This window comes from Eumetopias jubatus, unplaced genomic scaffold (genome assembly GCF_037043125.1).
Source record: "Eumetopias jubatus isolate StellerSeaLion01/CBP00866 unplaced genomic scaffold, mEumJub1_p1.0 scaffold_27, whole genome shotgun sequence".
In the NCBI taxonomy this organism is placed as follows: Eukaryota; Metazoa; Chordata; class Mammalia; order Carnivora; family Otariidae; genus Eumetopias; species Eumetopias jubatus.
The window spans coordinates 702,479-726,009 of NW_028274833.1; the positions used below are offsets into that span (position 1 = coordinate 702,479).

At 59.0% G+C, this 23,531-nt stretch overlaps 1 protein-coding gene across 1 annotated transcript; it reads right to left on the reverse strand.

Moving 5' to 3' along the window:
- Positions 1-4,088: 4,088 nt before the first annotated feature.
- On the reverse strand, positions 4,089-6,544 carry LOC148162007 (testis-specific Y-encoded protein 1-like). Its single transcript, XM_088020451.1, has 6 exons — positions 6,441-6,544; positions 6,040-6,154; positions 4,832-4,938; positions 4,559-4,635; positions 4,212-4,231; positions 4,089-4,109 (listed from the first exon to the last, which is right to left on the reverse strand). Exons 1-6 carry the CDS (start codon positions 6,542-6,544, stop codon positions 4,089-4,091), a joined length of 444 nt encoding a protein of 147 aa, XP_087876577.1.
- Positions 6,545-23,531: the final 16,987 nt, after the last annotated feature.

A 23,531-nucleotide genomic window follows, 5' to 3' on the forward strand; every position in this document is an offset into this window, starting at 1 on the left:
TCACACTCTTCTTCCTCACCATCCCCCTCCCCCTCCTCCTTGGACTCCTCACCTCCCTAGACTCGTCTTCCTCCTCCGTGTCAGCCTCGCCTACCTCCTCCGCGGCCTCCTCCGTGTCCTCCTCGTCCTCTCCGTCCTCCCCCTCCAACACGGCCAGTTGCAGCACCAACCTTAGGTCACCCCCCACTAGCCCCAGCTCCTCCACCAGGATGGCATCCTCGCTCTCCCATCGCTCTTCCACTTCCCGCACAGCCTCGGCCGCCATCCCCACACCTAGGGCCTCCAACGCGGCGTACGTAGCCCGGGGGCCTCTATCCCCGTGCACAGCTGCCTCTTGAACGGCCCCTTTCCCGACTGAGGCGGGTCCAGGATTCTGGGGACCGCCCCGACTCCGCCGGGCACCGCGTCAACACCACAGGGCCCTGCCTCGCTGTGGCAGCTGCGGTGGGAGGGGCTGGATATGTGAGCGCAGACTCCGCAGGCGGCACGGCAAATGGAGCTCTGGCTCCCATGGACGGCGACCGACAGCAGTCTCCACCCGGAGGACGCTGGACTCGGGGAAGAATGCACCCTAAGGCCTGGGGCCAGGTGTCCAAGGGGCAGAGGTGGCTGGGGCACGTATTCGGCCTAGGCGGGATAGAGTCCGCGAGCCACCTCCAGGACGCGGGACGGCCGTCGCGTCCAACCAGTGGCACGGCGGGGGGCGTGTCCTCCCGCAACCCTGCCCCTCGACCCCACCTGAGCCCGACAGCCATGCTTGGAGCCTGCCAGCGCGCCTCCTCCGGGGTGGCCTCACCTCCTTCGGGTTCGCAGCCTCACCGAAACCCCCTCTCACCCCCATGCCTCCCGCGAAACACCACCCCCAGCCCACCCCCCTGCCCCCGCCACCCGCGGCCTCGTCGGGCACGCCCTCTGCCTGGATTTTGTACCGACTTGTGAAGCTGTCCCTCGCCCTTCCCGAAGAGACTCATGTAAGACTCAGGACACTGTGTGCTCCTCCAGGAAGCCTGGTCCAGTGTGCGTGGGAATGGTCAGCCCAGGGCCTGGAGTATTCATAGTGCCATTTCTGGAGACAGAGGCCCAGAAGCCATCTGCCTCCTCAGGGGAAATGTGCGGCAACAGTTTGTCCCAGCGCATGCCCTCTGCTGGTCAGAAGAAAACGACGAAGAGTGCTCTGTCCATGGGTCCGCCTTTCCCGACCTCATGGCCTCCTCCCCGTCCTCATCCATAACCTACTCCACCTCAGCCTCGTCCCCCGTCCTCCTCTCTGACTTTGTCTCCCGGCGCTCTTTTTCTGACCCCTGTGCCCACACGGCCACTGGAACCTAAAGGCTTCTGCATAGAAAATGCAGATGAGTCTCGGAGCATCTCTTTTCTCAGGAAATCAAAGCCCTCTGCCCCTCAGCGACCGGCAGCCAGGCCGGTGACCCTCAAAAATGTGCCAGGCTGGGTGCCAACACAAACAAACACTCACAGAGACACGCAGTGTGTTTGACATGGAGGACAGAGGGAGGCATGCCTTTCCCGGAGCCAAGAATATACAGCAAATGGGACCTAGATGCCCTTCCCTGAAGAGGAAGTCTGGGCCAACCCTCTGGGTAGGGCGGCAGGTGGATGCTGTCCGGCGGCTCGGTGACCACAGTGCCCACTCTTTGGAAGGCCAGGCGGCAAGGAGCTGAGGATGACACCCAGGCGACAGGCAGCAGGAACGCCCGCCCCACCAGAGACGGAGCGTCCTGCGTTGCATTCTGCAAATAGCACGCACACCTGGGCAGATTTGTGCTCACCTGCACAAACACATCCACGTACACTGGGAAAGACACACACCACGGGACACACACACGGTCCCTGCACACTGGCATGCACACTTGGCCACACAAACACTCCACTGTGCACGGGCAAAGACACAATCAGGAAATAAACACCCAACACATATGATCTCCAGCGCAAAGGCATGCACACTTGACTGGAACACACACTGACATGCACAAGAAACACAAAAAAAACACACACTCTCACAACACTGAGAAGCACACACTCACAGGCACACAGGCACGAACACATGACCGCACAGATACACATATACGCACACATGTGAAGACGCATACACATGGAATGGAAACACACATGCTGCCCGTACACAGGTATGTGCAGTGGGCGACACAAGCGGGGGCACACACACACACACACACACACATCCGTGGGCCAACACACACTCAGGCAACACCCACCAACTCACAAGGTCTGTGGCACAGAAATATGCACAGTGGCCTCACACACCAACACATACGTAGGCATGCACACACCCAAAACATAAACACCCAGCGTCCCTACACAGAGGCACACAAATGTGGCTTCACAAACAGAACACCCGATCACCTGCAAAACTCTCTCCCGGTACACACACCAAGACAGAGTGTCTTTGGTCCACAAGCATGCGCACTTGCCACAGACGCACGTGTACATTCAACCTCACACACACCGCACATACACACACGATCCACAGGAGAGTGGCATGCTCAGGTGGCCGCACGTGCAAGCTCACACACAAGCACGCACGAACACACACAGAGGTAAACGCAGACCTCCCTCACACAGCGACCTCACTAACCCGCAGTGCCTTCCACCACTCACACATGCCTTCCCTCACACGTCCTTGGAACTATCCCCTGTGGTTGGGATTTGAGGCTCAGGAAGGACTGGGTCGGCAGGGACCGCAAGGGATGGCCTCCTTAGTCCTCCTGGGACACGTAGGTTTTGTGGTGCAACAACCGGAGGCAGGCAGGGAGCACATCACAGCCGTGCGGTGCATGCTTGCAGGATTAAGGGAACTGGGCCAAGCTCCTTAAGCGGTGTCAATGCCGCGGGACCGGGAGCCACCAGGTCACGAGGGCCCCGCTCGCCACGACACTTCCCCACCTGTTTCTGAGTCCTGAAGAATAAAGCACCCATGAGGAGAACTCTGCCTTTTCCCGTTGTCCTCCTAGACCCTGCCTAGGAGATCCTCATGCCATGCCCTCCCCTCCCCTGCACCCACGCTGAACATCACCGCCATTCATACAAGCCCACATATCGGAAGATGGAGGGTCCCCCCCAGGCAGACTGCCTCCTTCCATGTCCTGGCTCCAGGGACAAACACACACACAGACGTAAAGCGCTTCTTAATTTGTTTATGTCACTCTCGCCATCCTTTCAGATACGTGCTGGATACTCTCCAGAGCTCGCCTGGTGATCTTTTCCCCCATTTCAGTCCTGTGCAGGGAAAGCACCACGTAGCCTCATCCCCAAATCTCTCACAGCGGTGAACGGTCCTCCTCTTCTTGTCGTTGGTCAGACTCTGATGCTCTGCGATGTCCACGTCCACACAACTGCTGTGCCCCGGGGGCACACACTCCCACACACACACACACACACACACACACACACACACACACGTTAGGGATTCGCTAAAGTGCATAATGCGAAGGGTAGCCAGGTGGGTTGAGGGTGTCCTCTGTCCTCGTGGGATCCCTGTTCCTCCTCCCTTAGAGACACAGGAGCTTCGAGCCCACAGCCCAGTGCCATTCCCAAGTGTGGCCATGTGGCTGTGGGAGGCCCCGGGGTGGTCAGGAACATGGAGGGAAGTGGGGAATTCGTGGCATAGGAGCGGGTTGGGACAAGGGAGCCCCACTCCCAAGACTGGTAGGTCATCCCCAACAGAACAAGCGGCCGGAATCCTGACAGAGGAGCCGAACGGGCATAGCTGACAGTTCCGAGATATGGGGTAGATACCGTTCTCCTCTCCCGAGTGACCAGGGAAGCTCTGGCAGCCAGCCTGGCGGGCCTGAACTTGCCGATTTGGACGCAACCCCCTGGATGTGTGCTGAGTTCCCCCAGGTTCACTTCTCACCCTGCCAACCGCTCCCTTGGCCAGCTGGGGCCAAGGCTCCTCTGAGCCTCAGGTTCCCACCATGAAACTGCCTGTCACCAGGCACCTTCCACACACAAACATCAGGACCCAACCCCCTGGCTCCTCACTGACAGGCCCTCTTCTCAGCTCATGACCTTCAGCTGTATTCCTGCCGTGGGTAGTACTCCAAGGGATCGGGCTAAAGGTCCTCGATGATGACCTGGTAGGGGAAACCGGTCAGCTGAGTATGACGCCCTGGCCCTCCTCCCAAGCAGCAGGCGCTTGGCCATCACTCCGGCTGATGAAGGACGCAGCGCCCCACCTCGGCGATCCTGTTAGACCCTGGGCCGTATGGGTCACACAACCAGTTGAAGAAGTTACGGCTGCTGGTGTCATGCCTGAAGCTGGCAGCTCAACCTTCATAGCCACAGGACCACTGGAGTGGAGTGGAAGGAACTGCCCTCGATCCTGCAGGAAGGGTAAATTCAGGAGATGCTCCTCACAGCCTGGACCCATGCTCCATTTCCTTCTCTCCCTCCCAACCTCCCAGGCTCTCTCCATGCTGGGACCGGTACCGCCCCCACGCAGGGACATCTCGCTTCTCCCCTCCCGCTCCCAAGTCCCCCCCTGCCTGCCCGCAGCATCCAGGAAGCTCAAGCCCACTCCTACCGGCAATGCTCAGCCGATACACCTTAGCGATCACTTTGATTTGGAAGTAGGGGCAGCTCCCAAAGGAAAACATCAACCTGCAGCGGTAAGTGGGACGGCCTAGTTCCTCCACCGGCCCTGACGAAGAACGAGGAGGGAAGGGGGAACGTGTCTTCTAGGGGTCCCGTGCTGCGTGCCTGGGTGCAGTACTGAACGACTTTGACAGGGCCCATCCTGCTCAAACACCAATCCAACCGGGCCTCTACCAGCCTCCGTCTCCCAGGACTCACCTACAAATTGGTCATGTAGCTGAGCGTGAGAATGTCCTGGTCACCTGTCATGGCTGATATCTTGGGGTGATTCAGGATCTGCCTTGGGTCAAGGAGCTTCATCAGCACGTGCTACAGAAGGAGAGCCAGGAGCGACCCAGCCCTTCCCGGGTGAGAGCGAGTGAACCGAACATGCAAAATTACAGAAACACCAGGCAATGCCGCCCTCCCAACATCTTCAGCTTCTGCACTTTCTTCCCACCTGTTCCACCCTGGGGTGTCCCTTGGCTTCCAGCACCTCTGAGGCTGCCTGCACCCAACAGGGCAAGGCAGAGGGACTGTTGCTCTCCGTTCCCCAATTTCCCTGGCCTATGAGTGTGGCTGGCAGGCAGTCAGAGCTTTGGATGCCTGGATGTGCGCCATCTCACGTTGATGGCTGTGTTTGCTTGTGTGTTTCCCTGAAGCCCCGTGGCTTTGGGGGGCCTCCTGTGCCCAGGGAAGGGCCGCTCGTCTCACCCGGGTCATGCCTGCGCACCCACTGCCCAAAGGGTGGTCCTGGCAGAGTCAGCAAGAGAGGGAGGGAAAGGAGTAGATGGGGGCGGGAGGGAAAGTAAAAGAGAGACAGGGACAGAGAGACCCCACCCCGGGAGGAACGGACACAGGGGGAGGGCAGAGAGGACAGAGCGAAGGGGCGGGCGAGGACACAGAGGCGGGGAGACTGGCAGGGAGGAAAGGTTCGTGTAGGCGCCTGGGCCTGGGGCCCCGGCCTGGCTGTGTGGGGCCTGTGGAGACAGAGTTTGCAGCACCCCGGCAGCGCACTGTCTGTGTTCCCGCGGTCTGCCGAAGCGAGGCGGCCCGCTGACTGACTTGGCGACCCGCATGCGGGCGATATTGTAGGTCTGCCCTGAACTCTTTGGAAAACCACGCGGGCTCTGAAAGGCAGGGAATGGTGGTGGGCAGCCTCTCGGACTGCCGCATGTACCCAGCAAATATTTCTTTCCAATATCTGCTCTGAGCCAAGGGTGCTTTGGGCTACACTATTGTTGTAGAGTGTTGACCCTTGCTCCCTGAAGTCCGCCAGTCTGTTGGGCGTGCTGTAGCCCCAAAGTTTTGGCCCACACCTTTTGCTCAGACATGGTCTGGACAGGTCTCAGGCCCTGCTTTTCACCCCCTCCCCGCCCTGCCCCTCCCCACCCTCCTATGATGTGTATTATAGGGATCGTGGGTCCACACCACCGGGGGCCTGGGCGTGGGTGGCAGAGCCCTTGTCCCAGGGCTCATGACCCTGGCCATGGCTCTGCTTCTGCCCTCCTCCCGGTGCTCCACCACAGCAGCCACGCCCCACCACCTGGAGGAAGGATACGGCCTGGCCCCTGAACCCAGGGCTGCACTGGGTGATGGCCCTCTGACGAGCCAGGTGAGAACTTCACGTCTGATTCACCTTCGATTGAGCCACAAGTACGCCCTGGTAGCTTGGGCATCCACTTAGCTGAGCTTTAACAGCAACAGCCAGTGCGGCAATTGGGGCCCCGTGTGTCTTGGGACCCAGCACTGGCTCCTCCTGCAGAAGCTCTTGCACCTTCTCGTCCTGCTAGGCTCACTCCACCTCCTCATCTTCCGCCGCCACGACTTACACCACCGCCAAGATATCCTCCAGCACGACGACCAACTCCTCCCCTGGGCTGGTCTCAACTCTGCGCTGCCGGGCCTCAAACTCCTTCACAGCCTGTGCCGCCATCCCCCCTCAACTGGGGCCTGTAGCACCCCCGCCTCAACGGAGGCGCCTGCCTCCCCGTGGACCCCGCCTCCTAACGGCCCCCTCTGCAGTCTCAGCTGGTCCAGGATTCTGGGGCATCCCTGGGTCCCCGGATCACGTCTCGCTCTCCATTTAGACATGGAGCATATTGTTGGGACCGAGCCGCGGCAGCGGCAGAAGGAATGAGATTTAGGTGTGGGTACGCGGCTCCCTTGAGCAGCCGGCATGTGGAGATCCTGTGCTCAGGGCTAGACGCGGGCACCTTTGAAGACCGTGCACCTGAGGGATACAGCACACAGTGGTTTGGGCCCAGGTGGCTTCTGGGTTGTGGGGGCGTAGGCTCCCGGCTCGCCACCTTGGCTGGATGGGACGCCATGGCCAAGGCCATGATGCTGTCCCGAGGCCGGGAACACCCATTGGCAAGGCTGTGATCGGGGCCTTACCCACCCCGCCCCTCGCCCCAGCAGGATACAGCCGTTCAGCGAGGGAGCCTGCCCCTGTGCCCGACGGAACACACCTCACCCACCCCTCCCACGCTGCACTACAACCCCCACCCATACAGCCTGCGTGAAACGCACCCACGGTCCCGTAGGGCACGCCATCTTCCTGTTATTTGTAACGACAATGCGACGCTGTCCCTCGCCCTTCGGAAATAGACTACTCTAAGACTGAGGACCTCGTGTGCACCATCGGGAAGTCTGGTCCAGTGTGCGTGGAATTGGTCAGCCCAGGCCCTGGAGTATTCATAGTGTGATTCTAGGACACAGAGGCCCCGAAGCTGTCTGTCTCCTAGGGGGAAATATGCGGCTACACTTTGTCCCAGCGCATGCCCATTGCTGGTCAGGAGGAGAGCGACAGAGTTCTCTGGCCAATGGTCTGCCTGTCCTTACCTCACGCTCTCCTCTCCGTCCTCCTCTCTGATTTCTCTTCCGGCGCTCTTTCTCTAACCCCTCTGGCCACACGACCTCTGGAACCTAAAGGCTTCCGGACAGGAAGATGCAGATGCGTCTCTGAGCATCTCCTTTCCCAGGAATTCAAAGCCCTCTCGCTCGTTGGGACCGGTAGCCAGGCCGGTGAGCCTCGAAAAGGTGCCATGCTGGGTGCGACACAAACCCAAGCTCACACGCTCACAAACACATGCAGTGTGTTTGGCATGGAGCACAGCGGGATGCATACATTTCCTGGAGACAAGACAATACAGCCACGAATCCAGATGGCCCTCCCTGAAGACGAAGTCTGGGCAAACCTTTGGAGAGAGTGGCAGGTGGAAGCTGTCCACCGGCTCGGTGACCTCAGTGCCCACTCTTTGGAAGACGAGGTGGCAAGGAGCTGAGTACGGCATCCATGGAACAGGCAGCACGAAGACCTTCACCACCAGAGACAGCGCCTCTGTGTTGCCCGCCTCTAGGCTTGGTCCCAGATCTCCCCCTACCGGCTGCTTACCAGAGACGCATGCTCACAACTCCAGCTCACTCCCTCTGCCGCTGCTGTGGCTCCATAGTGAGATTGGCTCCACGTCCAAATGGGTAGCGATGTGTGGTCCGGGTACACCGGGGCTGCCCCGGAATCCTGGACCAACGTAGTCCGCAGAGGGGGCCTTGAAGAGGCGGGGACCCACGGGGAGGCAGGCACCTCGGGTGAGGAGTGGGTGCCGCAGGCCCTAGGTGTGCAGCGTTGCGGCGCAGGCTGTGCAGGACGCTGAGGCCTGGATGCATAGAGGTGAGGCTGGCCCAGGGTAGGATTTGGTCGTCGTGGTGGAGGATATCATGGTGATGGTGCAGGTCGTGGCAGCGGAAGACCAGGAGGTGGAGCGAGCCGAGCAAGACGAAAATCTGCCTGACCTGCCACAGGAAGAGCGAGTGCCTGGTCCAAGATAGCCGGGGACCCACTTGCCACACTGGCCGTTGCTCTGTTAGCGCTGGGCTCACTGGATGCCCAAGCTACAAGGGCCCACGTGCAGCTCCAGCGCAGGATGAATGAGAAGTGAAGTTCTCAACTGGCTTGCCAGAGGGCCATCATCCTGTACATCCCCAGATTCTGGGCCCCGGCCTTATCCTCCGTCCGGATGGTGTGGCTTGGCTGCTGTGGAGAAACAACGGGAGGAGGGCAGGAGCAGAGACACGGCCAGGGCCATGAGCCCTGGGTGGAAGGGCGCTACCATCCACCACCAGGCACGCCGTGCTGTGGGCCCATGATCCCTATAATTCCCAGCAAATGAGGGTGGCATGGCATATGGCGGGCGTAGGATCTGAGACCTGTCCAGACCGTGTCTGTGCAGAAATTGTGGGCCAAAGGTTTGGGGCTGCAGCACTCCCAACAGCCTTACGGGCTTTAGGGAACACGGGTCAATACCCAACACCAAGTAGTGTAGCCCAATGCACACTTGGCTCAGAGCAGATATTGGAAGGAAAAGTTTGATGGGTACCTGGCCAGGCGGAGAGGCTGCCTGCCCCTGTCCCGGTCCTTCAGAGCCTGCGTGGTTTTCCAAAGTGTTCAGGGCAGACCCACTCTCTCGTCCGCACGCAGGTTGCCAAGTCTGTCAGCGGGCCGCCTCGCTTCGGCAGACCGCGGGAACGCAGACACGAGGCTGTCCGGGTGCTTCAAACTCTGTCTCTACATGCCCTACGCACCCAGGCCGATGTCGCAGGCGCAGGCGCCTACACTTGCCTTTCCTCCCTCCCCTTCTCGCCCCCTCTGTGTCCTCGCTCGGCCTCTCCCTCTGTCCTCACTGCCCTCCCCCTCTGTCCCTTCCTCCCGGTGTGGGGTCTCTCTGTCCCTCTCTCTCTTTTGCGTTCCCTCCTTCCCCCACCTACCCCTTTCCCTCCCTCTCTCACGGACTCAGCCAGTATCACCCTTTGCGCCTTGGGTGTGCAGCCGTGCTTCAGGTGAGGCAAGCGGACCCTTCCTGGGCACAGGAGGCCCCTCAATGTCACGGGGCTTCAGGCAAACACACAAGCAAACACAGCCGTCAATGTGGGAGAGAGCACATCCAGCCATCCAAAGCTGTAACTGCCTGCCAGTCGCATGGACCAGACAGGGAAACGTGGGACAGGAGAGCATTTAAGCCCTCAACTGTGCCCTGTCAGCCGCAGGCAGCCTCAGAGGTGCTGGAAGCCAAAGGACTCCCCAGGGTGGAGCAGGTGGGAAGAAAGGGCAGGGACTGACGAGGCAGGGAGGGCGGCAGTGCCTGGAGTTTCTGCACTTTTGTACGTTCGGGTCACGTGCTCTCTGCCGGGAACGTCCAGGGGTCTCCTGGCTCTCCTTTCGTAGCTCGTGCCGGCGAGCCTCCTTGACCCAAGGCAGATCCTGCAACACCCCTTCAAGATATCAGCCGTGGAGTGGGACCAGGACAGAGACGTGCTAAGCTACATGACCAAATTGTAGGTCAATCCTGGGAGACGGAGGGTAGCGGAGGCTCGGCGGGAGTGGGGTATGAGTAGCAGGGGCCTGGCAAAGAATTTCATTGCCGCAGCCAGGCAAGCAGCTCGGGACACCCAGAAGACACGTTCCCCCTTCCCCTCCTCTTTCGTCGGTGGGGGAGTTGGAAGAAATGGGCCGACAGAAGTACAGCTGAAGGTTGATGCTTTCCTTTGGGAGCAACCCCTACTTCCAGAAAAAAGTGACCGTTAAGGTATATTGGCTTAGCATTGCTGGGAGGAGTGGACTTGATTTTCGGGGATGCTGAGGTTGAGCAGGGGGGCACTTGGGAAAGGGAGGGTAGATGCGCGCGGTCTCCAGCTTAGGGGCGAATTCGGGCCAATGAGGGAGAGAGGCTGGGTGGTTGAGAGGGAGAGACGATGAGAGGGCGTGGGTCCTGGGCCGTGGAGAGCCTCTCCAAAAATTTCCCTTCCTGTAGGGTGGCGGGGGGTCTCGTTCCACTCCAGTCCAGTGGTTCTAAGACTATGAAGGTGGAGCTGCCAGCTGCAGGCACTACTCAACCAGCCCTAACCTCTTCAACTGTTTCTGTGACCCCAGCTTCCTAGGGTCTAACAGGAGCGTCGAAGTGGTGCCCCTTGGTTTTCGTCAGCCCTAGTGATGCCTGAGCCCCAGCTTACTGGGAAGGGGGCCTGGACACTGTGTAGAGCTGCCCTGTTTCCCCTACTAGGTATTCATCGAGGACCTGTGGCCCAATCCCCACTGTACTAACCGAGACAGGGAGGCAGCCAAAAGGAATGACCTGAGAGGAGCGCCTGTCGGTGAGGAGACAGGGGAGGAGCTGGGCCCGGACGTGCGCGCGCGCGCCCGCGTGTGTGTGTGTGTGTGTGTGGAAGGTAACGCGGGTGAGGCGGATTAGTGTTGGGGAAACTGATGTTCAGTGGAGCCTTGGCCCCAGCTGGCCCAGGGAGCGTGTGGCAGGGTGAGAAGGGAACCTGGGGGAAGTCAGGCACATATTCAGGGAGGTGCATTCACGCGGGCAAGTTCAGGCACGCCAGGCTGGCAGCTGGAATGTCCCAGGTCAATCGGGAGAGGCGATGCGTCTCCACCCTGTTTCTTAAAACTGTCACCCGTGCATTTCGGCCCCTGTGTCAGGACTCCTGCTGTTGTTCATTTGGGGATGGCCTGCCAGTGTTTGGGAGTGGCGCTCTCTTGTCCCATCCCGCCCTTTGCTGATTCCCCCACGTTACTCCATGTTCCCGACCACCACGTGGCCTCCCACAGCCACATGGCCTTTCTTGGAAATGGCACTGGGACGTGGGCTGGAGGCTCCTAAGTCTCCAGTGGAGGAGGGACAGGTTTCCTATGAGGACAGAGGAGACCCTCAACCCACATTGGCTAACCTTGGCATTATGCAATTTCACGAATTCCCAACGGGTGTGTGTGTGTGTGTGTGTACACGTGCGTGTGCGCCCGGGCCCGACGGCTGTGTGGACGTGGACGCGGCAGAGCATCAGAGTCTGGACAACCACAAGAATTCCAGGAGGCGGTCACCCCTCTGAGAACTTTGTGGACGTGTCTCCTAGGTGCTTTGCCTGCACAGGACAGAAATGGGGGAACAGATCACCAGTTGCAGCTCTGAGAGTATCCAGAACGGATCTGAATGGACGGGAAAGGAGACATAAACAAGTTAAGAAGGGCTTTGCGTCTGCGTGTGGGTTTGTCCTTTGAGCCAGGACATGGCGAGGAGGCAGTCTGCCTGGTGGGAACCTTCAGCCCCTGACGTGTGGGATTGCCTGGGTGGCGGTGATGTTCAGCATGGGGGCAGGGCAGGGCAGGGCAGGGCATGAGGACACCCGAGGGAGGCTCTCGGAGGACAGCGGAAAAGGCAGACTACTGTTCATGTGTGCCTTATTCTTCAGGGCCAGGAAAAGAGCTGGGAAGGGTCCTGGCAAGTGGGGCCCCCGCGGCCTGGTGCTTCCGGGTCCCGGCCTGCTGACACCGCTTAGGGAGCTTGGTCCAGTACCCTGGATGCGGGCCCTGCCCTGCTGTGGTGCGCTCCCATGCATGTGTCCTGTCAGGAGCACCGCAAACCCAAGTATCCCGCCAGGACGAAGGATGAGGCCATTCCTCACCGTCCCGACAGACACTCGCCGTCCCCTCCGCAAAACCCGCCCACAGGGGACAGTTCCAAGGACGTGTGAAGGAAGGTAGGTGTGAGTGGTGGAAGGCACTGTGGCTTTGTAATTGGGCTGTGTGTGAGGGGAGTCTGCGTCCGGCTGTGTGTGTGTGTGTGTGTGTGTGTGCGTGCGTGTGCCTGTGTGTGTGTTTGTGTACCTGCGTGTGCAACCACCTGAGCATGCCTCTGTGCCAGGGATCATTTTGTTTGTGCGGTGTGTGTGAATTTCATGTGCACGTGAGTGTGGCAAGAGCGCATGCCTGTGGATCGGAGATCAGGTGTCTTGGTGTGTGTATTGGGAGGGCCTGTTTGCCGGTACACGGGTGTGTATTTGTGAGGCCATGTCTCTGTGCCACTCTTTCGGGACCCTGGGTTTTATGTGTTGCGTGTATGCTCGCCCACATTTGTGTTCGTGTGTGTGGCCAAGTGTGCATGCTTGTGTGCCACAGAACTTGGGATTTGGTGTGTGTTCCCTGAGTGTGTTTATGCATATGGATGGGCCTCTGTGTGTGTGTGCGCGTGTGCGGCCAATTGCACATACCAGTGTGCGGACATCGTGTGTGTTACTCTTTCCTGTGTGTGCGTGTTTGCCTGCGTGCGTATATGTGTATGTGTGTTGCCATGAGTGCGTGCCTGTGTGCTGGTGGTAGTGTGTGCTCCCCAGGGCTGTGTGAGTTTCTGTTTGTGTGTGTTTCTTGTGTACGTCAGTGTGTCTTCCTGTCAAGCAGGCATGCCTGTGCACTGGAGATCATATGTTTTGTGTACGTGTTTCCTGAATGTGTCTTTGCCGAGGCTCGGTGGTCTGTGTCTCCTCCCCCTCTCTCTCCACAGGCTTGTCAGCCTCCTACCCCTCCTCCTTTCCTCAGCCCCCTCTTGCTCACCATCCCTGTCCCCCACCTCCTCTGACTCCTCTACCTCCTTAGCCTCATCTACCTCCTCCATGTCCTCCTCGTCCTCCTCATCCTCTCCTTCCTCCCTCTCGAACACGGCAAGTGAGCAGCACCAACCTTAAGTCGGCCACCACTAGCCCCAGCTCCACCACCAGGATGGCATCCTCTCTCTCCCATCGCTCCTCCCCTTCCCGCACAGCCTCGTCGGCCATCCCCACACCTAGGGCCTTCAGCGTCCCCGGGGCTCCCGGGGGGCCTCTATCCCCGCACACAGCCGCCTCGTGAACGGCCCCTTCCCCGACGGAAGCGGGTCCAGAATCCTGGGCACCACCAGCCTCCCCGAACCCCGCCACGCCACCCCCGGTCACTGCCTCGCCGGGGCAGCTGCGGAGGGAAGGGCTGGAGGTGTGAGCGTAGGCCACCGCAGGCGGCTCGGCAAGGAGAGCTCTGACGCCCACGGACGGCGACTGATTGCAGTCTCGTCCCGGAGGCCGCCAGACTCTGGGACGCATGCACACAAGGGCCTGGGGACAGGTGTCCAAGGGGCAGAGGTCGCCGGGGCTCGCACGCGGCCATGGCGGGATGGAGTCCCCGAGCCACGCCCAGGACGCGGGCCGGCCCTCCGATCCAACCAGTGGGAAGGTGTTGGGCGTGCCCGCCCCCGGCCCTGCCCATCGCCCCCACCGGAGCCAGCCAGCCAGCCAGGGAGCCTGCAGGTGCGCCTCCTCCAGGGAGGGTTCGGGATCCCAGCAGCAGCGAAACCCCGTCCCACCCCCACGCTCCCCCCGCAGCACCTCCCGCACACCACCCCCCAGCCCCTGCCCCCTCCCGCATCCTCGTCGGGTGCGCCCTCTGCCTGGATTTTGTACCGACAATTCAAAGGTGTCCCTCGCCCTTCCCGAATAGACTCCTGTAAGACTCAGGACAATATGTGCACCAGCTGGAAGCTGGTCCATGTGCGTTAAATTGTCAGCCCAGGCACTAGAATATTCATAGAGCGATTTCAGGTGACAGAGTCCCCTAAGCCGTCTGTATCCTCGGCGGAAATGTGCGGCTACAGTTTTTCCCAGTGCATGCCCTCTGCTGGTCAGGAGGAAACGATGAAGAGCGCTCTGTCTCCCGTTCCGCCTGCCCTTTCGTCATGCTCTCCTCTCCGTCCTCCTTTCTGACTATGTCTGCCAGCGTACTTTTTCTGCCCCTGTGGCCACACAGCCTCTGGAACCTAAAGCCTTGCCGATAGAAGATGCAGATGCGTCTCAGAGCATCTCTTTTCCCAGGCAATCAAAGCCCTCTCCCCCTCAGGGACCGACAGCCAGGCCGGTGACTCTGGAAAAGGTGCCAAACTGGGTGCCGACACAAACACACACTCACACACTCACAGAGAAACGCCTTGTGTTTTGCATGAAGGACAGAGGGAGGCATGCCTTTCCCGGAGCCAAGAGCATACAGCAAAGTGGACCCAGATGGCCCTCCCTGAAGAAGTCTGGGCCAACCCTGTGGAGAGGGTGGCATGTGGATGCTGCCGACTTGCTTGGTGACCTTAGTGCCCACTGGTTGGAAGGCCAGGCGGACAGGAGCTTAGAATGACACCCAGGCGACAGGCAGCAACCAAGCCTGCCCCACCAGAGACCTAGCATCTTACCTTGCATTCTGCAAATAGGACGAATGCCCCGGACAGGGGCTCCCGGCTCGTCTGGGCTGTGGAGGAGAGCACATCCTCCTGAGCCTTCTCTGCTCTGGGCCAGTCGGGTCAGACCGTGAGCGGATCATCCAGACAGGCCATCACAACCCCAGAGCTGGTCCACAAATGTGGTGAGGGATCCCCAAGTGTGGTTTCAAGCTAGCAAAATAGTCTTGGGGCTCTTGGTCTGGTGCCAATGACATCCTGTCTCTCCAGGCATCACCGACTAAAGGGGCTTTTTCACTCCCCCCCCAGTCTGAGTCAGGAGAAGTGTGCACATATACAGGGATAGTCCCCTACCGCGTCTCCACGTTTTTCCACCAGAGTGGATTTCATATGCGCTCCCACAGTCTTTAGACCGTGGTTTCATCTATTCGCCATCATGTGGATGCTGTGCACGTGCACTCCCACTCCCGGGTGACTTTCATGCAATGACAGACGTCTGGCATTGTCCTTGCTGGGGAGCGAAGCTGAGAGGGGCCACAAGGCAAGAGGTGTGTGACCTGGGAAGGTGACTGAAACCCCTAGCTATTTCCCATACCTGGAATCATATGTGCAATCAGCACAGATGGGTGGTGTGCCTCACACCCGCCTGGCAACTCCCACAACTCCCTCCTTGCCTTGGCCCCTGTGCGTCTGTGCATCGACACGGGAGATATAACCCTGAAGAACCACGGAATGCACATGAGGCCTCTGTGTTTGGAGGGATGTGGCTGCCCTCGGCCTCTTGCCACTTCCTCCATCATCGGTAGAGCTAGAAATCCCTCAGTCCCTCTCATTCGCTGACTGGGGCCTACACACACTCTCATACACATATGTGCACATGCAAAAGTTTGGGCACACAACACACATGCTTATGATCTTGACACACAGGCATGTGCCTGTGGCCACACACACTCACACTCACAAGTGCCTGGAAACGCAGGCATGCAACACACACCGGAGATCATGCAAACACAGACACATGACACACACCCACCCACCCTGGCTCGACACACAGGAATGAAGAGGCCTCACGCAAACAGATACACAAACCAATGCAGAAGGCACCGTTCTCTCTCTCTCTCTCTATCACATGTGCACATACACACACACACACAGTCTGCGACCCTCAGAAATGCATGTGGCAGCACACACCCACTTGAACACACACCTGTGCATGCACACATTCTCAGAACACATACACAAACACATGCGTCCTGCATGCACATGTGCAAACACATGCGCACTTGCCCGTGCAAACAGAGACACCTGCACTGGCAAACACTTGCACAACACTCACAGAAGTTCTCTGGCAAAGCAATACATGCGTGGCCCGGCACGATCACACACAGCCCGCTCCACCCAGGATCTCACGCACACCCACACACGGAACAAATACACCTGGTCTTAGGCTCACATAAATATACAACTTGCCCTCCCCAGACACATGCACAGACACACCTGCTCTTGGGATTCCCACACAGAACACAAACACATGTTCTACGTTGCACAGGAACGCACACTGATCCACACCAACACACACACACACGTGTTCACGCACATGCCCACACGCACCACACACAAAGTCTCTGGCTCACAGGCATGTACCGTGAGCTTCCCAAAACAAACACATTTTGCACATGTTATTCCACACGCACAGCATACACAAACGTCCTCCAGGACAGAAGAATACACAATTGACCCCAGAACAACACCCACACACCATCACACACACACAAACACACACACACACACACACACGGCCCATACAGCACAGAGACACTCAAGGAACACACAGTCATCAGTATACAGGAATACACGGTGGTCTCACAACCAGACACGCACACACACAACAAGAGCTCATGCCAACACACAAACCTGCAGCACACACACACCCACACGATTTTGGGCACCCAGGTGTGCAAACATGACCACCCAAATACACACACATGTGCTACAGCAACACATACACACCAGCCATGCAAACAATCTCCACACAGAGGCATGAGCAGGTGGTTATAGAATGCTCGCGCGCGGGCGAGTGCTCATGCACACTCACACTCACAGACACTCAAAGTCACCCAAAGGTCTGCAAACACACAGACACACAACAGAAACCCTTGTGCATGCAAGCACACATACATTCAACACTCACATGGAATGTCTCTGGAACACTTCCATACATACGTACCCAGAAGAAAATCACACACCGAGGTGCGCCCGAAAACACACACAGATGCAATACACCCATGGAATAGCACCGACAGCCAGGCAAATTTCTGCTCACATACACACACAGGTTCACCTGCACTGGGAAACACACACACCGTGCAACACACACACGGTCCCAGCACACAGGCATGCACGCTTGGCCGCCCACAGACCACTTGCGCATGCCAAAGACACGCTCAGGAAACACACACCCAAAACATTTGATCTCCAGTACACAGTCATGCACACTTGCCAGGAAAACACACAGATGTGCACAGGAAATACACACACACACACATACAACACTGGGACTTACACACTGTCACCGATACACAGAAACACACACTTGGCCACACACATACAAACATGTGATGCATGGAAACAAGCATTCGCATGAAATATAAACACAGTGGGTGCCCGCACACAGGTTTGTGCATTTGGGCCCACACACGCGCGCGCACACACAAACGCCCATTTGTGTGCAAACACACACTCAGGCAACACACACGAACTCACAAGGTCTATGGCACACAAGCATGCACCCCTAGAAACACAAATCAACAAATAAGTGGGCATGCAAACATACAAGTGCAGCACATAAGAACCCAGGGTCCCTACAAACTGGCACACACACGTGGCCTCGAAACACACACACCTGTGCCCTGCAAACACACACTCTCCAAACACACACCAAGACACCTGGTCTCCGGTCCACAGGCATGCCCTCTTGCCACTGAGTCACATGTGCGTGGAAACTCACACACACCACAGAAACACACATGATCCCCAGCAAAGAGACATGCTCAGGTGGCTGCATGTGCAAGCACACATACACGCATGCACGTACGCACACACACACCCGAACGTGTACCTGGGTATGCAACTCCCTCATACAGCCCACTCAAAAAGCCACAGTGCACATCACTCAAACTGCCTTCCCTCACACGTGCTTGGAACTGTCCCGTCAGCACGTGGTGCGGCGCAGGAGGTCGTGGATCACAGGGAGCACCAGGAATGGCCTCCTCCTTACTCCTCCCAGGACATGTGGGTTTTGCCGTGCTCCTGAGCAGATGAATGCATGGGAAGGCATCACAGGAGTGTGGGGTACATTTCCAGGAGCAAGGCTACCGGGCCAAGCTCCCCAAGCGGTGTCAACTCAGTGGTACCAGGAGCCACCAGGCCACGAGGGCCCCGCTCACCAGGACGCTTCCCCACTTGTGTGCCCTGCCCTAAAGGACAAGGCTCCCATGAACACAGGTCTGCCTTTTCCCGTCCTCCTCCTTGACCGTGCCAAGGATAGACGGTGCTCTGTCGGCAGGCCGAGCCCTGCCCTGCCCTGCCCCCATGCTGAACATCACCGCCACACATGGAATCCCAGAGGCCATGGGTTGGAGGGTCCCGCTAGGCTGACTGCCTCCTCGCCATGTCCGGGCTCCAAGTACAAACGCACACACAGACGCAAAGAGTTTCCTAACTCGTTTATGCCTCTCTCGCCTTCCCTAGATAGGTGCTGGATACTCTCCAGAGCAGCCACTTGTGATCCTTTCGCTCAATTCTGTCCTGTGCAGACAGAGCACCACGTAGATTCCTCCAACCCTCTCTCACAGGGGCGGATGCCTCCTCAACTTCTACTTGTTGCTCAGATTCTGATCATCTGTGGTATACACGTGCAACAGCTGCTATGCCACACACACACACACACACACACACACACACAACCACACACCTTAGTGATTCGTGATATTGCATAATAAAAGTATAGGCAAGGCGGTGTTGAGGGTGTCCTCTGTCCTCGTGGGATCCCTCTTCCTCCTCAGCAAGAGCAACACGAGCCTCCTGCTCAAGGCCCAGTGCCATTCCCAAGAATGGCCGTGTGGCTGTGCGAGGCCACGGGGTGGTCGGGAGCATGGAGGGAAGTCTGGGATTCTGGGCACAGGAGTGGGAATGGAGCAAGGGAGCCCCACTCCCAAAGACTGGGAAGATTTCACCAACTGAACGAGTGGCAGGAGGCCTGAGAGAGGGTTGACGGGCACAGGTGAGAGTATAGAGAAATGGGCTGGAGAGCCTTGCTTCTCCCGAGTGACCTGGGACGTTCCAGCAGACAGGCTGGGGGCCTGAACTTGCCTGCAGGGCGCATCTGCCTGGATGTGTGCCTGACCTCCCCCAGGTTCCCTTCTCACCCGGCCGCCCGCTCCCTGGGTGAACTGGGGCCCAGGCTCCCCTGAGCTTCAGTTTCCCCACCAGGGCAAGCTGCCTGTTCCCCGACACCTGCCACACACACATGTCAGGGCCCAGCCACCCTGGCTCATTAGCAACAGGCCCTCCTCTCAGTTCGTTACCTTCGGCTGCCTCCCTGCAACACACACTCTCGAAACACACACCAAGACACATGGTCTTCGGTCCACACGCATGCACTCTTGCCACACACTCACGTGCGTATGCAAACTCAAACACAATGCACAAACACACACGATCCCTGACAAAGAGGCATGCTTAGGTGGCCGCACGCGCAAGCACATATACACGGAGGCACATGAGCACACACATACCCGAACGTGCACCTGGGCATAGAACTCCTTCACACACGGCACACTCACAAAGCTACAGTGCCCACCACTCACAATTTTGTTCCCACACACATTTGAAAGTGTTCCCTGTGGGCAGGTGGTGTGGCGCGGGAGGGCGTGGGTCCAAGGGAACGCAAGGAATGGCCTCCTCCTTAATCCTCCCTGGACACGTGAGTTTTGCAGTGCTCCTGACCGGATGAATGCATGGGACCTGATCACAGCAGTGTGGGGCACGCTTACAGGAGTAAGGCTACTGGGCCAAGCTCCACAGGCCGTGTCAATGCGGCGGTATCTGGAGCCACCTGGCCATGAGGGTCACGCTAGCCAGGACACTTCCCCGCCTGTGTGCGGTGCCCTAAAGTACAAGACTCCCTGAAGAGATGTCTGCATTTTCCCGACCACATCCTAGACCCTGCCTAGGATGGGCGGTGCTCTGTCGGCAGGCCGAGCCCTGCCCTCCCCTCCCCTGCCCCCATGCTGAACATCACCGCCACACATGGAATCCTACAGGCCATGGGGTGGAGGGTCCCACTAGGCTGACTGCCTCCTCACCATGTCCTGCTTCCAAGTACAGACGCACACACAGACACAAAGAGTTTCTTAACTCGTTTATGCCTCTCTCGCCTTCCCTAGATAGGTGCTGGATACTCTCCAGAGCTGCCACTGGTGATCCTTTCCCCCAATTCTGTCCTGTGCAGGCAGAGCACCACGTAGATTCGTCCACACATCTCTCACAGCGGTGGAGGCCTCCTCGACGGCTTCTTGTTGGTCAGATTCGGATGCTGTGCGGTTTACACGTCCACACAGCTGGAATGTCCCCGACACACACACACACACACAAACACACACACACACACACGTTAGGGATTCTTGAAATTGCATAGTACCAAGGATAGCCAAGGCGGTGTTTAGGGTTTACTCTCTCATCGTGGGATCCCTCGTCCACCTCAGCTAGAGCCTTACGAGCCTCCTGCACAAGGCCCAGTGCCATTCCCAGGAATAGCCGTGTGGCTGAGGGAGGCCAAGGGATGGTCGGCACCACGGAGGAAGTCAGGGATTCTGGGCACAGGGCGGGAATGCAAAAAGAGACCCCTACTCCCAAACACTGGCAGGACATCCTCAAATCAGCGAATGGCAGGAGGCCTGAGACAGGGTCGATGGGCAGGGTTCAGAGTTCAGAGAAACGGGCTGGAAAAGTCTGGGCTCTCCCGAGTGACCTGGGACGTTCCGGCTGCCAGCCCGGGGGGCCTGAAATTGCCCGCATGGACACACCCGCCTGGATGTATACCCTGAGTTCCCCCAGGTCACTTCTCACCCTGCCTCCCCCTCCCTGGGCAAGCTGGGGCCCAGGATCCCCTGAGCCTCATTTTACCCACCGCCATCCTGCCTGTGCCCCGGCACCTGCCACACACACACGTCAGGACCCAGCGCCCCTGGCTCCTCACCGACAGGCCCTCCTTTCACTTCATTCCCTTGGGCTGCCTTCCTGCCTCGGGTAGTACTGCAGGGGATTGGGCCACAGGTCCTCGATGATGACCTGGTAGGGGAAAGAGGGGAGCTGGGCACGGGGCCCGGGCCCCATTCCCCAGCAGCTGGGGCTCGGGTATCACTCCGGCTGACGAATGCCGCAGGGGCCCCACCTCAGCGATCCTGTGAGACCCTGGATAGCAGGGGTCACACAACCAGTTGAAGAAGTTAAGGCTGGTGGTGTCGTGCCTGCGCCTGGGAGCTCCACGTTCAAAGTCCCAGAACCACTGCACTGGAGTGGAACGAGACGCCCTATAGCCTGCAGGAATGGAAAATTTAGAAGATCCTGTGCAAGGCCTGGGACCCACGCCACCTCGCCCACTCTCCCTGTCAACCTCCCAGGCTCTCTCCCTCCTGGGCAGGGTTCCGGGCCTGCCCCCACACGGGGGCACCGCGCGCACCTCCCCTCGCACTCCCAAGAGCGCCCCTGCCTGCCCCCAGCATCCTCAAAGCTCAAGCCCACTCTTACCGGCAATGCTAAGATGATACTCCTTAATGATCACTTTGTTCAGGAAGTAGGGGTTGTTCTCAAAGAAAAACATCAACCTACAGCGGTACTTGGGACGGCACAATTCCTCCACCTGCGCCGCCGAAGAAAGAGTAGGGCACGTGGGAACGTGTCCTCTACCTATCCCTAGCTGCTTGCCTGGCTGCGCTCTGAACCACTATGCCGGCCCTTTCATGCTCAAACCCCTCTCCCAACGGGCCTCTCCCAGCCTCCATCTCCCACGACTGACCTCCAAATTGGTCAGGTAGCTGAGCATGTCACTGTCCTGTTCACCCATCACGGCTGATATCTTGGGGTGATTCAGGATCTAATTTGTGTCAAGGAGCCTCGCACGTGCTACGGAAGGAGAGCCTGGAGCGACCCAGCCCTTCCTGGCTGAGAACGAAGTATCCGAACAGCGCATGTGCAGAAACACCAGGGCCTGCAGGCCTCCCAACCTCCTAAGCCCCTGCTCTTTCTTCCCACCTGCTCAACCCTGGGGAGTCCCTTGGCTGCCAGAACCTCTGACGCTGCCTGCACTCAACAGGGCAAGGCCAAGGGCCTGATTGCTCTCTGTTCCCAAGTGCCCTGGCCTGTGCCTGGGGCCTGCAGGCAGTCACTGCTTTGGACGGCTGGATGTGCTCCGTCCCACTCTCACAGCTTGTTTGCTTGGGTGTTTCCCTGAGGCTCCATAACTTTGAGGGGCCTCCTGTGCCCAGGAGAGGGCCACGCGGCTCACCTGGAGGATGGCAGCACACCCACGACACAAAGGGTGATACAGACAGTTTTAGCTAATGGGAGGGTGAGGAGTAGGTGGGGGCAGGAGGGAAAGGAAAAGAGAGAGAGGGACAAAGAGACCCCACACCGGGAGGAACGGACACAAGGGGGGCACAGAGAGGACAGAGGGAGAGGGCGGGCGAGGACACAGAGGGGGAGAGACTGGCAGGGAGGAAAGGTGCATGTAGGCGCCTGGGCCTGGGGCCTCGGCCTGGCTGTGTGGGGCTGGTGGAGACAGAGGTTGCAGCACCCCGGCAGGGCCGAGTCTGAGGTCTGGCGGTCTGCTGAAGCGAGGCGGCCCGCTGATGGACTCGGCAACCCGTGTGTGGACGACATTGTGGGTCGGCCCTGAACTCTGGAAACCACACAGTCTCTGAAGGGTAGGGAAGGGGGGCGGGCAGCCTCCCCGTTTGCCCCAGGTCCCAATAAATGTTTCTTTCCAATATCTTGTCTGAGCCAAGTGGGATTTGGGCTACAGTACTTGTCGAAGAGCGTTGACCCACGTTCCCTGAACCCTGCAAGCCTGTTGGGAGAGCTGCAGGCCCATAGCTTCGCCTGCAGCTTCAGCTCAAATATGGTTGGACAGGTCTCAGCCCCTGCGTTCTCAGCCCCGCCCCGAACCGCCTTCGTCTGCTCTGCCTTATAGGGATCGTGGGCCCACTCCCACCCGGGAAGGGGGTTAGGAACCCTTCCCCACAGCGCCCGTGGCCGTGGCTCTGCTGCTGCCCTCCTCCCGGTGCTCCTCCACCACAGCCAAGCCCCACCAGCCGGAGGAAGGATACGGCCTGGGCCCAGAAGCCAGGGATGCACTGGATGATGGCCCTCCGGCGAGCCAGGTGAGAACTCCGCTTCTGATTCCTCCTGCGCTTGAGCCGCACGTAGGCCCTGGTAGCTTGGGCATCCACAGAGCTGAGCGCCACCTGAACAACCTCCAGCGCGGCCAGTGGGGCCCCGGCTGGCTCGGGACCCAGCCCTGGCCCTTCCTGCCGCAGCTCCTGCAGCTTCTCGTCCTGCTCCGCTTGAGTCACCTCCTCGTCTTCCACGGCCACGACCTCCACCACCGCCATGATATCCTCCACCACGAACACCAAATCCTCCCCCCGGACGGCCTCGCCACTGCCCTGCCGAGTCTCAGCCTCCTGCACAGATTCTGCAACCATGCCGCCCGCACCTAGGGCCCGTGGCGCCCACGCCTCGCCCCAGGCGCCCGCCTCCCCACGGGCCTCCGAATCCTCACCGGCCCCTCCACGGACTAAGGTGGCCCAGGATTCCCGGGCAGCCCCGCCTTGCCCG